Genomic DNA, 15,123 nt, shown 5'->3' with positions numbered 1-15,123 from the left:
TCAACCCTTGGATCCATATAAGCAACTAAACAATAAAGTGATGGAATAGTCTTCCAATATTTCAATTTTTTTTTTCCATTTGTACACATATTTCACTAAAAAGAGGATGTTCCCTATATTGTCGAAACATATCACTCATATTGCAAATACATCTAAGTGTTATACAAGATGTAGGAGTATATACAACAAAACACATGTTAGTAGTATCATAAAAAACTTTCAAGAATTTTAAAAAAGCAAAACCTTTCTCCCAATCATCAGAAGTTACTATAATTTCACCTGTCTTACTATTAACATAATCTGATAGTATGTTATGATACCCTACACAAGATTCTAACATTAGGTATGTAGAATTCCAACGATGACCAATATCACGACGAAATTTTCTCTTCTTCAAACCTATTGATTGACATAAAGTATAAAATTCAGTCTATAAAAAAAAATAAAGTATAAAATTCTTGTAATCTGTTTAATAAATCAAGAAATAGTATAGTAGACCGGATAGCCTGTAATGAGGGTGATATTAATTTTAAACCATCTTGGACTATTAAATTAATTATATGACAAATACATCTCACATGAAATATTTCACTTAGTGGACCTTCTCTAATTGTTCTTACAAATAAATTTATGACACTTTTATTATTTGAAGCATTATCAAAGGTAATACTAAAATTTTTTCTTTGTATCCCATATTCTCTAAAAATACTTGTCAAAGAATCATATATGGAAGGCCCATCATGAGGATGTAATATTTTACGAAAACTTAATATTTTCTTTTGTAATTTCATATTTGAATATGAAGGTTCATTACTTTCATTAGTCCACATATCTGAGGTCACAGATACAATACCACCAAGGAGGAAAATATCGGGATATATCGCCGATATATCGTGTATCGGGAGGGGTTGACACGATATTTCGTGAAGAAAAATCGAAGGGGAGATATTTCCGTAAATATCGCCAAAATATCGGCGATATATCGGAGATTTTTTGAAAAAATCGCCTCTGGTGGCAAAATATCGGTGATATATCGGCGATATATCGGTTATATATCGGAGATATATCGCTAATTTTTTGGTGATATTTCCCCTCCTTCATGCAACGTGATCTGACGACCCAGATCACGCCTGTGTTGATCCGATGGTCTAGATGTGATTCCAATGGTAATATGGCGATCCAACGGCCAGATTGGTCCCAATTTTTTATCCAACGGCCAAAATTGATTTTCAACGATAAATTAATGTTCCAACGGCTATTTTGGCCCAAATTTATTCTATAAATAGCCCAAATTTCATCTATTTTTGCTTTCATTCTTTATTTGCTCTCTCATTACTCCAATTTTTATTAAGGTTGCTCAATTATTTAATCATTTTAAGGTATATTTGTTTTAAATTGTAATTAATTTTGTTTGCAATTGTAATTAATTAATGTATTTTCAATTAATTAGTATGTTTTCAATATGGATTATTTAATGCTATTTTTACATTCAATTGCAATTAAATTTTATATTTTTATTGAATTAACTTAGGTTAATTTGATTATTTAATTATAAATTGATATGTTTATTTTAGATGATTATTTGTGATTTATTTTCACATTTAGAATTAAATTAAACTAGTTAACTTAGCTAAATTATTTAATTAATTTAATTAACATGCTAAATTATTTAATTAATTTAATTAACATGAACTAGTATATTTTGAATATGAAATATGTTTATTTAATGAATTTAATGTGTACAAATTATTGATATTTAATGAAATGAAATATTTTATGTGACTTTATAATGAGAACAATTACAAAATTAACATTTCTTATAGATCAACATGATATAATTACATCTAATATTGCAAATTATATCATATATATATATCAAATTTTTCAATAAAACAACTTTAAAATGTCCATTATACTTCTAATTATATTATTATGAGGTTTTCCTTGCATTTCCATGAGTTTTTAACAATTTTAAGCTTACCGATATTTTTTTCCAGAATATCTACCGATATATCCGATATATCCGTAAAATCGAAGTACCGATATATCCGTGATTACCGATATTTTCATCCTTGAATACCACTATGATTTTTAAATTCTTCAATTATTAATTGTTTTTCATTTAGGTAACATTTAATTACATCATTCCTAGGAATTCTATGATAGGTTGGTTGAGCATACTTGTGCATGAAATGTACAAATCTAGGATCTTCTCCAAATGTCAATGGAAGCCCCATACTAGCTACCATTCTAGCTAACCCTTCTCTTAGGAATTGTTGATTGTATATAAAGGGGGTCATTGAAGATGTACTAGATCCTATTTCGTTTTGACTTATTTGGGATTGTCTAGGGTCTAATGCACCATGTTTTTTGTTGCATTGTTCGGCATGTCTTTTAAGGTGACCTGTGTCACCACAACTATATGTTTTTTTACAATACTTACATTCTGCTAGATTTTCTACTTCTCATCTTGTATTTTGTCTATTTATTATAGTGAAGTGATTCCATACCATAGATGTGCGTCTACTAGGCCTAGGTTTTTTGCCTATGGGATTGGGTTGGGGAAGGTTAGAGGGAGGGACACTAGAGGAGTTGGGAGTCTCGTCATCTTCAAAAGGATTAAATTCATTAAATGCATCAATACCAAAGTCAAGGTTTTCTACATTTAGGTGATGAGGATCCATTTTTAATTTTAGAGGAAAAAAAAATAAGGTCAAAGAAAGAGAACAATTAAATTAAATATATAGAATTAAAATAAATAAATGAAATAACTAAATATAAATACCTCAACCTTGTGAATGATGACCACTTGTAGAGTTGGTAGATATCTTTAGCACTTGTAGAGTTAGTAGATATCTTTACCACTTGAGAGAATTTCAATTTAGAGAATTGTGAAAAGAGAAATTAGAGAGAATTGTAAACAATATAAAGAGAGAATAGAGAATTGTGTGAGAGAATTAAAATGAAGGGTATGTATAGAGAAGTATTGGTGAGTCATTTACTTATTTACCCCTAAAACTAGTCGTTATATAGTTGTTGAGAGGGGTATTATAGATATTTGATATAAAAATATTAATAGTGAGTGATTTACTTATCTATCTTTTAAATTAGTCATTATATAGTAGTTGAGAGGGGTAATATAGACACTTGACATGAAAAAAAGTAAAAATAGTTATTGATTTACTTTTTTATCCCTCAAACTAGCCGTTATATGGTTGTTGAGAGGGGTATTATAGACATTTATATTGTAATAAAAAATAAAAAAGTGAAATTTAAAAGGGCCAAGTGGGCCGTCACGGTGGGGCGGCACGGTGAGCCAGCATGGTGGGGCACAGTGGGCCAGCGAGCTGTTTCTTTAGGCCGTGCCGGCCCAACCGCTACAGTGTTGGGCCGTGTCGGGCCATGGGCCAAAATGGGCGGCATGGCCCAATGGACACCTCTACATACATGTGTGTGTTAGGCATGTTGTTTGTTTGTCATGTATGAAGTGTGCATGAGTTTTCTACACTTCTATAATTTTATTTGCATTTCTTTGTGTGTGTGTGTTAGGCATGCTGTTTGTTTATCATGTATGAAGTTCACATGAATTTTCCACACTTGCTTCTATAATTTTACTTGCATTTCTTTGTGTGTGTGTGATATGAATTTATATCATTGCATGATTAGTTTCCTTTAATGAATGTGGGGGGCATGCTATCTGTTTATCATGTATTTATCACACTTGCTTCTATAATTTTACTTGCATTTCTTTTTCTGATGATCCTGTGCAATGTGATTTGCAGTAGAGCGAGTTTCCATAGGAGTAAGAAATCCAACTGCTTTCCTAGCAGGGGCCATGGTTAGTTATTATCATTTTTCAATGCTCTAAGTTACTTTCAGTCTATCCAATTTATTATGGATATTGGTTTTAAACTCAAGAAACCCCCTTATGCCACTTTAATAACTTTTGCTGATGCAATATTGTTATTACATTCTTTTGTTACCATGTGATCTTGTCTAATCTTTGTAAGCATGCTTGGACTAGTTTATCATTGTTGGTTTTTATTTTCTTGGACTGATGTAGCCCCACCGCTTATTTGACGGTTGAGCAGATATAAACTTAAAGAAAGAAACTCAGCTCCACTAGTTTTGGCACTGGCTTGCTCTATGCATAAGTGTGTGACAAGCTGTCACATGTTTGCTATTTCCTTATAGCTCTGAAAAGCCTAAAAACAAGATGCTTGAAAATGTAGTGAATTTCTGGATTTAAATAATCTTCAACAATGATATGCTCTTTACTGGGAAGAAAAAAATTTCTTTCATGATCTTCTGGTGGGTTGATTCCTTGAAAGCTGAGATTTTGACTCAGCTATGTACCTTGGGCTAAAAGGCATCCTTCTGTAGGGATTTTTCTCCATTGATATCAGTTGGGCTGAATAATCGTATCAAGTCCCTTGGTGGTATCTGGAATTGAAGTCTTAGACATATTCCTTTGTGGGTTTTTTCCTATATTTTCATGGATTCATAGATCAGCTAACAACACCATTTTGAGCTGAGAGTGGAGCCACAACCTTAGAACGATTTCAAGGCCTCAACACTGCCACTTTCTTTTGTTTAAACTTTATTTCCTTTTTTTTTTCTTTCTTTCTTTTTTCTCTTTTGAGAGTTTCTTGTCCTTGAGGTTTGCATTCTCCTTAATGCAAATACTACTTCTTGTCTAAAAAACAAACATAGAAACAAGGTAGATTATCATAAAAAGCTATCAATTGAGAAGTGAAGATTGGAGAATAGTTGTAAAACTCATTAGAAGAAGAGACATGTGACAAAGAAGTTTGGAATTTGGAAAGATATGGATGTTTCAATTGAAAGGATCCTGGAGACATAAATCTGATCTATGAACAGCAGAGGAATCAAGAACATTTACTTTGGGGTGGGCAGGATGGGGAAGTTTTCAGAAGAAAAATAAATTTCTTACAATGAAAACTGTCTTCATGAGATAAATGACAATAATATTTTCAATAATACACCTTCAAATAGCTGAATTGGAAACAATGTATCACAGAAGCAGTGGATGCAAATTGTACTTACATTCACTTGTACAACCAGAGGAAAAACTAGGAACACTTGTTGTGGACCCTCCCCCGATTCACCGACCGGCGGGACTTGCGATTAAAAATATGTGGAGAAAAAGTGGTTTTTGAGTTTTGGAAAATCCGTCCCCGATGAGGAACGGTTTTGTTTGGAGTCGCCATTTACTTTTTATTTTTATTTTTATTTTTGAAATATGGAAAATTAAGTAAGAACAAAAACCCCTCAATGACTCCAGTTAAGAAAAAACGGTCCGCGAAACTTGATTTCTGGGTTTGGTGATTAGGTTACCTATTAGGAAGGTACCTCATGCGAGGTAACACCCCTCTAGGCCCGGGGTTCGGTCTCTGCTAATGAATTGGGTACATTGGAGCATATGGGTCAAAGATCAGTCAATCCCCCCCAAGCTACATGGATGACAAGACTCATACAATCCTAATTGATATTCAGCATGTATAGGAAATCAACAATTAGAACAATGATGCGTACCCGAGGTCCCTAACCAAACACACAACATATGCAATCACCAAATCTACTAAAATTTAGTCGTATTTCTACTCGAATTAAGAGAATTTTCAGCCATGACCAAACCCTGTATATGAAACCTCTAATCTCCACCAAACAACCACCAAAATGGAGCCATGAAACTTCATTACGTGGCTGAAATTTAGCTATTCCAATTTCGTTGACTTTCAGCTGGGAATTAACATTTTTTCCACTTGAATTTCATCCACTAACAGCCACAAATTTCATAATTCTCCATAAAAAAAATTCTTCCAAAGAATTATAGGCCACCGAATTCATGAAAGTCACTTGCATTTTTTCATTAGAAAAAAAAGATTCATCAATTCAAATATTTAATAGCCACCCCTTTCACTCATTCTTACCATTAAAATAATACACTATGTTGCTGCCGCCTTTTCCATTAAACTTGCCAATGCGGCATGAACTTCTACCCCAAATCTCCATGTCCAACCTTGAATTTTAGCCAATTACATCATTTAAAACTTTAGCAAATCTATACTTGAAATTTTAGCCATGATTTTCATTAAAAATTTCAGCAAATAATCACTCGAATTTCAGTCAAGGTTTTCATTAAAATTTCAGCATTTCTCTACTCAAACTTCCATAAAATTCAGCCACTTTATTTAGCAAACACAACCACTAAAATTCAGCTGTGAATATCCATTAATGTGACCACTTTTCTCCATTTTTTTCTCTAAAAAAATTAGCCATAGAAATCCACACACACAAGGCCACTATTTCCATTATTTTCCACAAAAATTCAGTCATGATAATTCACCCATTTATGGCCACTAAAATCAGATTTGCAACTGCTGAAAGTGCCCACTACCAGTTCACCATGTTTCCGATTCAAGCACAAAAAAAGATAGCAAGTTACAAAGAAAACAATTAAGAACAGAGAGCTGACGATCCCCTCGCAGCTCTGATAATTTGTGATCATCCACTGCCCAAAACCACCAAGACTAAAAAAAAACAAAAACGAGGATCAACAAGGGGTTTTGAGCTTTTGAGTCTACTTCAAGTGAAGATGAATCAAACAAGGGGTCACCCAAGTATGATCCAATCTTAAACAACAAAGAAAAAGTACGCAAAATTAAACGCCCTTAAAAAGAACCAACACAACCCAACCTAACAGTAGACAGAAAACCAAACAGAGATGAAAAGGTAGTAGAAACAGAGAAAAGAGTGAATTGTAGAGAGAGTAGTCATATTTAGATAATATATATATATATGAGAGAAGAGTATTACAACACTACATCCACACTCCAAACAATTGAACAATGCCTAGAAAATTAAAGATAACCAGAGAGAATGAAAGAAAAACAGAGTAATGAGTGGAATGATCAAAGAAGCTACAACAAACACACTTGGGAAGGCTCCTTCCAACGAGAATAGCTGGGCTCCAAGCTGCTCTGTTTTTTTTTTTTTAAACCTCCAGCAAACCACAGCAAAATCAACTTCCCTTTCTCAAAATGTCTCCCCTCTTCTTCTTTCTCTTCTCTTGCTCTCTTCTCTCTCTGGATGCAGAGCCCTCAGAGATGCCAAGAACCCTCCCCCCCCACACACACACTTTCAGTCGTCACCCCAGTAGAATCTCCCACCCAAAATTTCCAAAACCTCCCTTCACACTCTCTCTGAAATGCCTTTTATGCCAGCTTCCTCCTCTCAGCATCTGCACCACCTCATTTTTCTTCCCCTTCAGCCTTGGAATCCCCCACCATCAGCCCCGGAACTCCAACTTATTCAACTCCTCCTCCAATCACAAGGTGGGCAACTGCCCCTCATAAATCCACCATTGCTTACCCGTTAAGAATCCACATGGATTCAAGGTGGATTGCAATCAACCTGTAAACCGGTTGAGAAAAATTCTCAAATTTTGACAGGATATATTCCTTGAAAAGTAAGGAATCCAACAAAAAAAAAACGGTGCATAATTCTGAGCTCGGATGAGGGAGAAATGACTAAAAACAAACCAAAGTGCTCTAGATTTTGATGGGCTTCAGCGAGCTACCCCGAAAAACAGGCTAAGTAGGTTGCAAACCGATCGAGCCGATTGAAAAAAAATTTCAAATTTTGACAAAATATTCCTTGAAGAGTACGGAATCCAACAAAAAAAAATGCGCAATTCTGAGCTCGGATGAGGGAGAAATGACTAAAACAAGTCAGAGTGCTCCAATTTGGATGGGCTTCAGCGAGTTGCCCCGATGAACCAGCTGAGCCAGTTGCAAACCGGTTGAGCTGGTTGAGAAAAATTCTCAAATTTTGACTGAATATTCTTATAAGAGTAAGGAATCCAACAAAAAAACAGTGCATTATTCTGAGTTCGGATGAGGGAGAAATGACTAAAACAAGCCAGAGTGCTCCAATTTGGATGGGCTTCAGCGAGTTGCTCCGACGAATTGGCTAAGCCGGTTGCAAACCGGTTGAGAAAAATTCTCAAATTTTGATAGAATATTCTTTGAAGAGTAAGGAATCCAAAAAAAAAGAACGGTACGCAATTCTGAGCTCGGACGAAGGAGAAATGACTAAAACAAGCCAGAGTACTCCAATTTGGATGGGCTTCAACGAGCTCCAACTGAACTGAAGTTTTTGTGGAGATCTTAACCTCAATCCTGTAGCATGATATGATCCAAGGAATTGGCCATGACAGCATTTCATAATGGACTAAATGCTCGCACTAAATCGAACCATAGGTGAACTCACGTGAGGTTCGAAAACTGATTAAGCCCAACAAGGGCTCTATAGCCGTGACATACAAAAATTGGGTGCAGGCGACACCCCTAAGATACATGCAAGTGGCAAGGGACAAAATTGAGGGTCTACACTTGTGTTCTTCCCAAATTTTGAATGAATATATGTGTGTAAGTATATTCATTTTTCAATTTGGTCATATAATGACTTAAAAAAAGCAACAATGCCTGCATCACAACTAGTAATTTCTCTTTAGAAACAAAAATAGGATATCAAACCATTTCTTTCAAAATTTTAATTCAAAACTGTTATTGTTTGCCTATTTTAAATAGGCATTCCTGCGAGCCTTCTTGACTGATACATGCATTAACAGGAATTTGAGAAATCTCATTCATGGAAATATGGCTAGACATGATACAAATTGTTACTAGCATGCATCTTAAATATTTCTCGGAAATAAGGGCTAATGCAAAAATATATTTGTAGGTGGGCAATTAGTTTTGAATTAGAGGGGCCAACATATAGAAAATGTAGGTAGTAGGAAGAGGCTTTAGGAAAATTGGGTGCCTTCGTGTTGGAAAAGTAGCAAGGTCTAGGGATTTTTATAGAGGAATGAGGCAGGAGACAATCTTAATTTTCCTATGGCTATTAACTTGCACTGAAAAACATGCTTTAAAAGAGAATGGGCATAGAAACTTTTTCTGATGGATCAAATAACAGTGAAGTAGATTTTCTTGTCGTGAAGGAAGGGTGGAATAGGCAAAATGTAAGCTCTCTATAGTTATTCAGGGTGAGGTATCATAGAACTAACAGGTTCTTCGAACCACTCTTTTCTCTTAAGTTGTTTATAACTGATCATGCCTGTAGCTAATCTCTCCCTTATAAAGAACCTAACATCAGTGCTATTGAAATAGAAGATGATAAAAGGAAGTCAGTGTCAGAAAAAAGGAACCAGTAGCAAGTGTTCTAGGAGAATTTTAAAGGAACAATTCATCATGTAAGATACTTGATGGTGGAATGATGATATCCTGATTTTGGCTAGTGTAATACAAGCCTGTTACATTGCTTGGCAAAGATGAAGGGATATGAGAAGTTTTGAAAAGTATTATCTGCTGGAGAGGAAATAAGAACTTATGCTTCCTCCCAACTTAGGATTGGAGAAAGGGTTACTCTAATTGGATTAAATTAAGCCAAAAAGGCTTAGCTTGGTTGTTGGACTCAATGGATAGTCGCTGTAAGTGGAAAGAGAAGGTTCGTTCTTCAGGAGTGAAAAGACAATGGAAGGTGGCTCAAGGCTGAAATGAGGCAAAACCAGGCAGGGAGGTACTTACTATGTTCTGTCCTTTCAGAGGGTGCAATGAGGTTTTTTGTGATTTTCCCTGAGTTTTGACTTCCTAGGTTGGGCTGCAATCACCATTAGAATCAGGGGCTTGTGAGTTTTTGGCTCAGTTTCTTCCAGCACCATTCCTAGTCATAGTTGTAAGTTTCCCTCTCCAAAGGTGGGGGAGTTATCAACATTGGTTTCTAAAACAGAAAGTTCTGCAGAAATGGTGAAGAGGCAACCAGGTAGGTTTCAGGACTCAGTTCAGGTGGAGATGATGGAGGAAGACTTTATTCAGAAGGTTAAAGAGCTGAAATGTTGCCTTGTGGGTGGCGTTGGGGAGCAGTAGGTGATCCTCTGCCAGATTGCTTAAAAATGGAAGCATGGGCAAGCCAGGAATGGAGGAAGACAGGTAATGCAGGGGTGATACGTTTGAGCAGTTCTTTTTCCCTTTTTGAGTGCTCTTCCCCAGAGGCTAGTAATTAGTTTTTGCAGCAAGGCAGTAAGCTCTTTCAAGGGAAAATTTTCCTCTTTGATAAATGGGTGCCGTCAGCCATATGTATATGGGGGACTTCCACCTTGCAGAATCTTGGATGGCTGAGCTGCCTACACACTAGTAGGGGAAGAAGCTTTTCAAAAAAGTAGGTGATGTGTGTTGAGGCTTTATCATGATGGATGAGGACGGATGTATTGATATCAGTTTTGGTGAGCAAGAATTTCAATGAAAACTTCAGGAAGGGAGTTGCCAGGAAAAGTGAATTATATTAGGAGAGTTGCCAGTGTGGTTTGACTCTCTTAGAGCTGCAATGACAGGGAAAGGTAGAGCAGTTGTAGAGAGAGTAGTGTGCTATATGGAGGTTGATAAGGGTGGATTGTGCTCATCTGCAGCTAAAGATGTGCTAGTGTTGAAGAAAGAGAGTCAAGGTATGTGTTGAGAAGGTAAGGGACAGAAAAGGCATGAATTCTACAGGGAAAGAGCAAACTTTGCTGCAATATGGGGCCCACCTCAATTCAAATTCCCACTCTCAAGGGCCTTTGAGTGGCCCAAGCCCTTTGTGTAGGATTGTTGGGTTTCACGCTTGGTAAAGTGTCCGTTAGGGCCCCTCCCTAACCCCATTCCTTAAAGGTGAGCTGATCTCATGGTTGTGTGGGCTGAAAGGCTGCTTTCTACGTTTCCAGCTTCCTCACTCCATTTGAGCTAGTGAGCCCAATGGGTTTGTAGCAGAATGCTTGAGATTATTCTTAGCAAAGCCTGTAATGATCAAGTCTCAGTTGAAGAACGCTCTGGTTTCTAGCCATAGCAGATGTGAAAGGGAGAGAGGCTTCAATGCTGTCTTTGACCATAAGAAGCTTCAATGACTTTAATTGCAATCTGATCAATATGTGCTGGATGGAGGTGCTTTCACTTGGAATGGAGGCCAAGACAGTCGAGTGTTGTCTTGCCTTGATTATTTTTTGATTTCTACAGATAGGAAAGAACATTTCTACAAAGTGGCTCAGAAAATTTTACCTAGGCCAGCTTCTGATAACTATCCTATCTTGCTTGATAGCAGAGGTTTAAGAGTAGGAAAATGCTCTTTTGGATTTGAAAAAAATGTGGCGTTAAGGAGGTGGGTTCAAGAATTGAGTTGCTGGATGTTGGAGGAGTTATGTGCCTAAGGTTTGGTTAGTCACAAGCTTGCTTGGAAGCTCAAAGCTTTTACAAGGGACCTGAATAAATGGAATACAGATGTGTTTGGCAATATTGCTACTCAAAATCTTATGCCTTGCATATGATAAGAAGATGGAATGTGAAAGGGAGAGGATGGCCTACCATTTCATGAGTCAGAAGTAAAAAAATTGGCTCTTTCAAGAAACAACAGGTTGGCAATGTTTGAAGAAACATCCTGGAAACAGGTTGGTTCCATCTGCTAGTCAATAGTCCCCCACTGGTTTTTATAGAGCATGAGAGGCTTAGGACAAGGAGACCCTATTTCTCTCTCCCTATTATTCATGGTGATGATGGAAGTCTTAAGTTGTTTCTAACGAAACAGAGGGTGGTGGAAGGAGGTTACATTAAGGGGTTTAAGGTGGAGGGTTTAAGGGATGGTGGGGTTGAGTAGACACATTTTGTATGCCAGTGAAACATTGTTTTTCTTGTGAGGTGTATAAAGACAGTTTATCTTATGTTAGGCGATTCTTTTGTGTTCTGAAGTTGCTTAGGGATTGAGAATTATCTTAGATAAAAGCAAGCTGCTCTTAGTTGAGAGAGTGGAGGATTATGAGGGTTTTGCTAAGGAGTTGGGATGTAGGAGGGGTAGCTTTCTGACTAATTACTTTTGCCTATGGTTGATTTCTTAGTTCAAGTCCTTATTAGGGGCAAGATTTGCCAATGGCCTTACAGTCATGTTTTGGAATGACCATTGATGTGGGGGAGACCCTTCAAAGGGTTGTTTTCTAGGGCTTTTCAATTTGGCAAACCATATGTGGAAGCTTGGGTTGCAGATTTTTAGGATGGACATTGTTGGAACCGTAGAACCAGGAGGAACTTTTTATATGGAGAGTTGACAGCAGCAGATTCCTTGTTGCAACTTCTAAACTTTTCTTTTTCCCTTTTTCCTCTTGTGACTTGTAGAGTTGTAGCATATGCTGGTTTGGCAGATTTCTAGGAGGGAATCATTCTCCATTAGATCCTATTATTTGTCTTAAATTTTCAAATGAAACTTCTACTTTCCCTCTAAGATGATTTGGAAACTATAAAATACCTGCCAAGTTTGTTTGTTTTATTTATTTTTTTTGTTAGAGAGAGGATAGAGTTTGGTTAATGATTGCTGGCTTTGCAATGATGACCTTCTTGAGTCTGCTGCCCACTCTTATCCATTGTTAATGGAATTTTGGATTTCAATTGATGGTATTCTCCTTAATCAATGTTTCTTGGTTGCTTCACCATTTGGTGATAAATGTTCTTCTTAGTTAGCATGCTACTTTTAGAAGCCAAGTGCAAGTGCAAGGATGTATGGAGGCTAATTTTGTTATGTACTTCTTAGCTCACTTGGAAAAAGTGTAATTGAAGAACATCTAAAGACTTGGAGTGGTGGTGATTAGAGTTGTTATATGTGTTTCTTAAGACAACATTTTTTTTTTCCCTTTTTTGTGGTGTGGTGGGGGAATGGATTATCCTTTTTCTTCTCCTTATGGGATTTTATGGATATGGGGGGAATTGGTTAGTTTAGCAAAGATATTGATCTGGTTTTTTATGCATTGGTTGTATACACCATTTGTACATGGATTGTGCCTCTTTTCTCTCAGGCACTTCTTTATTCCATTCAGCTCTTTTTGCTTATCAAGCAAGAATAATAATAATATTTCTAAGATAATATATATATATATATATATATATAGAGAGAGAGAGAGAGAGAGAGAGAGAGAGAGTATTGTTTAGGATCAAGTTTGTTATTATTTAAGTTTTATTAATATTCTGTTTTTAAAATTCAAAATATAGTTGTCATAGGTGATTAGGAAGCTTTATCTATCTGAATTTCGGTTCCTATTTTCTAGGGATTTGCTTTAGCCTAGATTCTATCTGCTTGTTAGTTTTCTTTCTATAAATGTACTGGGTGTTCATTCCAATAAGTTATGAGGCTATTCCATTTATTTTCTAGCCTATGTTTACATGGTATTAAAGCCTCTTTTGGCAGGAGGTCATGTGTTTGGTGGTAGTTCATGTGATCAAGCCTCACCTCATATTTATTTCCCCAATTTATTGAGTATGCCCAAAAGAGGATAATTGTGGTTGTTTGTCTGAGCCTATGTATCTCTCCATGTGTCGGTATCGTGCTGTATGTGAGGGAGGGTGTTAGAGAGTAAGATATACATTGTGAACCCAAATCCTACAAGTTTAAGCTTTTAGGAAAATTGGTTGTTCAACAATATATATAAAATATGTGTGTTTGCTTCAATGTAAGTGGAAACATGGTTAGTCTGCATGCTTAAATATAAAATTAGAAAATAATGAAAACAATATCGTGCAGAAAAACAAACTAAAAAAATATGAAAAATAAGGAAACCAAAATTTTGAAAGATATTAAATCTAAACAATTAACTTCTGATGAGAGTAAGCATTGTATTGATTGGTGTCGTATTTCTTTATTTTATTTATTTATTTATTCAGTTAGGACAAATTGTGACTGTAATCTAATAGCAATCATGATAATATTTTCATCATAGATATATTTGTCAGTTATTTGATTCACTCAAATATCTATTGAAAACACAGCCCATTTATATTGACTGTTTATCACACTGATTGTCTTGGTGAGCATGTGCTTTTGTCTGAATGCAGGGCATATCTCCAGAGTGTTTCTTTGCTGGTGTCTGCTTCGGTGGCCTGGTCACTCTTCCACTTCAGGTCATTTTTTGTTCTTTTTGAAAACTTGCAGCATATCATACAGATAGACATGCATAGTATAAATTTATGTACATAAATAGATACCTAAAATGACTTTTATGCATTAACACCTATGTGCATATATCTACATAGGGAGCAAACTTGTATGCAGCTAGCTTTTTTGCTTTTCCATGTGTTTTTTATTCTTTTTGTTGTGGATGGTATATTGTATATGGTCAATTGAATTCCATCAAACTCATATTGAATCAACTTTCTGCACATACTGTAATAATTTAAGATTGAGGTTTTGCCAGCCATCTGGTAGCTTGATGGTGTGTTTAAGAAAAAAAATGACATTTGGTGAATTGCTTGACTATCTCCAGAAATGAAAAGAAAGGGGGCCTAGGCATTAGAGTCTTATCTTCTCTAGATAAGGCCATGCTATGCAAATGGTGTTGGAGATTTGAGTTCAAAAGGGATCATTTGTGCAGGTGGGTTATTTGAGTACGGTTATGGGAAGAGGTGGAGGGGTGATCTTCTGATTTTGGAAGGGAAGGTTTAGGGTGGGGTTTTAGCAAGCAATTAGGAGAGGATGGGATGATTTTAAAGCAAGAACTAGCTTTGAGTTGGAAAATAGCAGGAGAGTCAGGTTTTGGAAGGATGCTTGGGGTTGTGTGTGGGGTGGGGTACTGGCATCCAAGCATCCTAAGGCAATTTCTTGATTAAAAGGTGGAGATTATATAGGAGTTACCATTTCCTGACTTCATGATGGATTAGTGTTGAGGATAGATTGGTTTGAAGGTGTTAGTGCATTAGTCTGATTAGATTAAGTTAACAATTTTGTTTCATTTATCTTAGTTTAGGACTTCATTTTTTTTTCTATGACTTACACTCAGTTGAAGACTCAAGGTTGTTGTATAATCAACCAGAGATAGCACAAGTAATTATAAAAAGTTACAAAAAGGGTAATGATCTTTATAAGTGGCATAAAGTGAACTTTAGGGAATTAAAAAATTGGGCATTTAATTTTAATTTGGAAAGGGGATTTTATGATCAAGTGCTCAAGCGCTACCAAGAGGCACTCAAGCACACTTAACAGGCGCCTGATCTTTCAAAGCCTGAACTGCCAGAATTCTTAGTTTACAAAGTTTCC

The 15,123-nt window shown here is 36.1% G+C and overlaps 1 protein-coding gene across 5 annotated transcripts in view; it reads left to right on the top strand.

The window, feature by feature from the left end:
• LOC100261941 (uncharacterized) overlaps nucleotides 1–15,123 on the top strand; it is a 53,800-nt gene that overhangs the window by 36,929 nt on the left and 1,748 nt on the right. For all 5 annotated transcript variants that reach the window (XM_019221381.2, XM_059738025.1, XM_019221382.2 and 2 more), the window contains 2 exons: nucleotides 3,783–3,838; nucleotides 13,926–13,991. In XM_019221381.2, coding sequence (XP_019076926.1) covers nucleotides 3,783–3,838; nucleotides 13,926–13,991 — 122 coding nt within the window. The remainder of the gene's footprint in view (nucleotides 1–3,782; nucleotides 3,839–13,925; nucleotides 13,992–15,123) is intronic.

Source organism: Vitis vinifera, chromosome 7, assembly GCF_030704535.1.
Source record: "Vitis vinifera cultivar Pinot Noir 40024 chromosome 7, ASM3070453v1".
Taxonomy (NCBI): Eukaryota; Viridiplantae; Streptophyta; class Magnoliopsida; order Vitales; family Vitaceae; genus Vitis; species Vitis vinifera.
The sequence above is the reverse complement of the archived record's forward strand: the minus strand, read 5'-3'. Positions and strand labels throughout refer to the sequence as shown.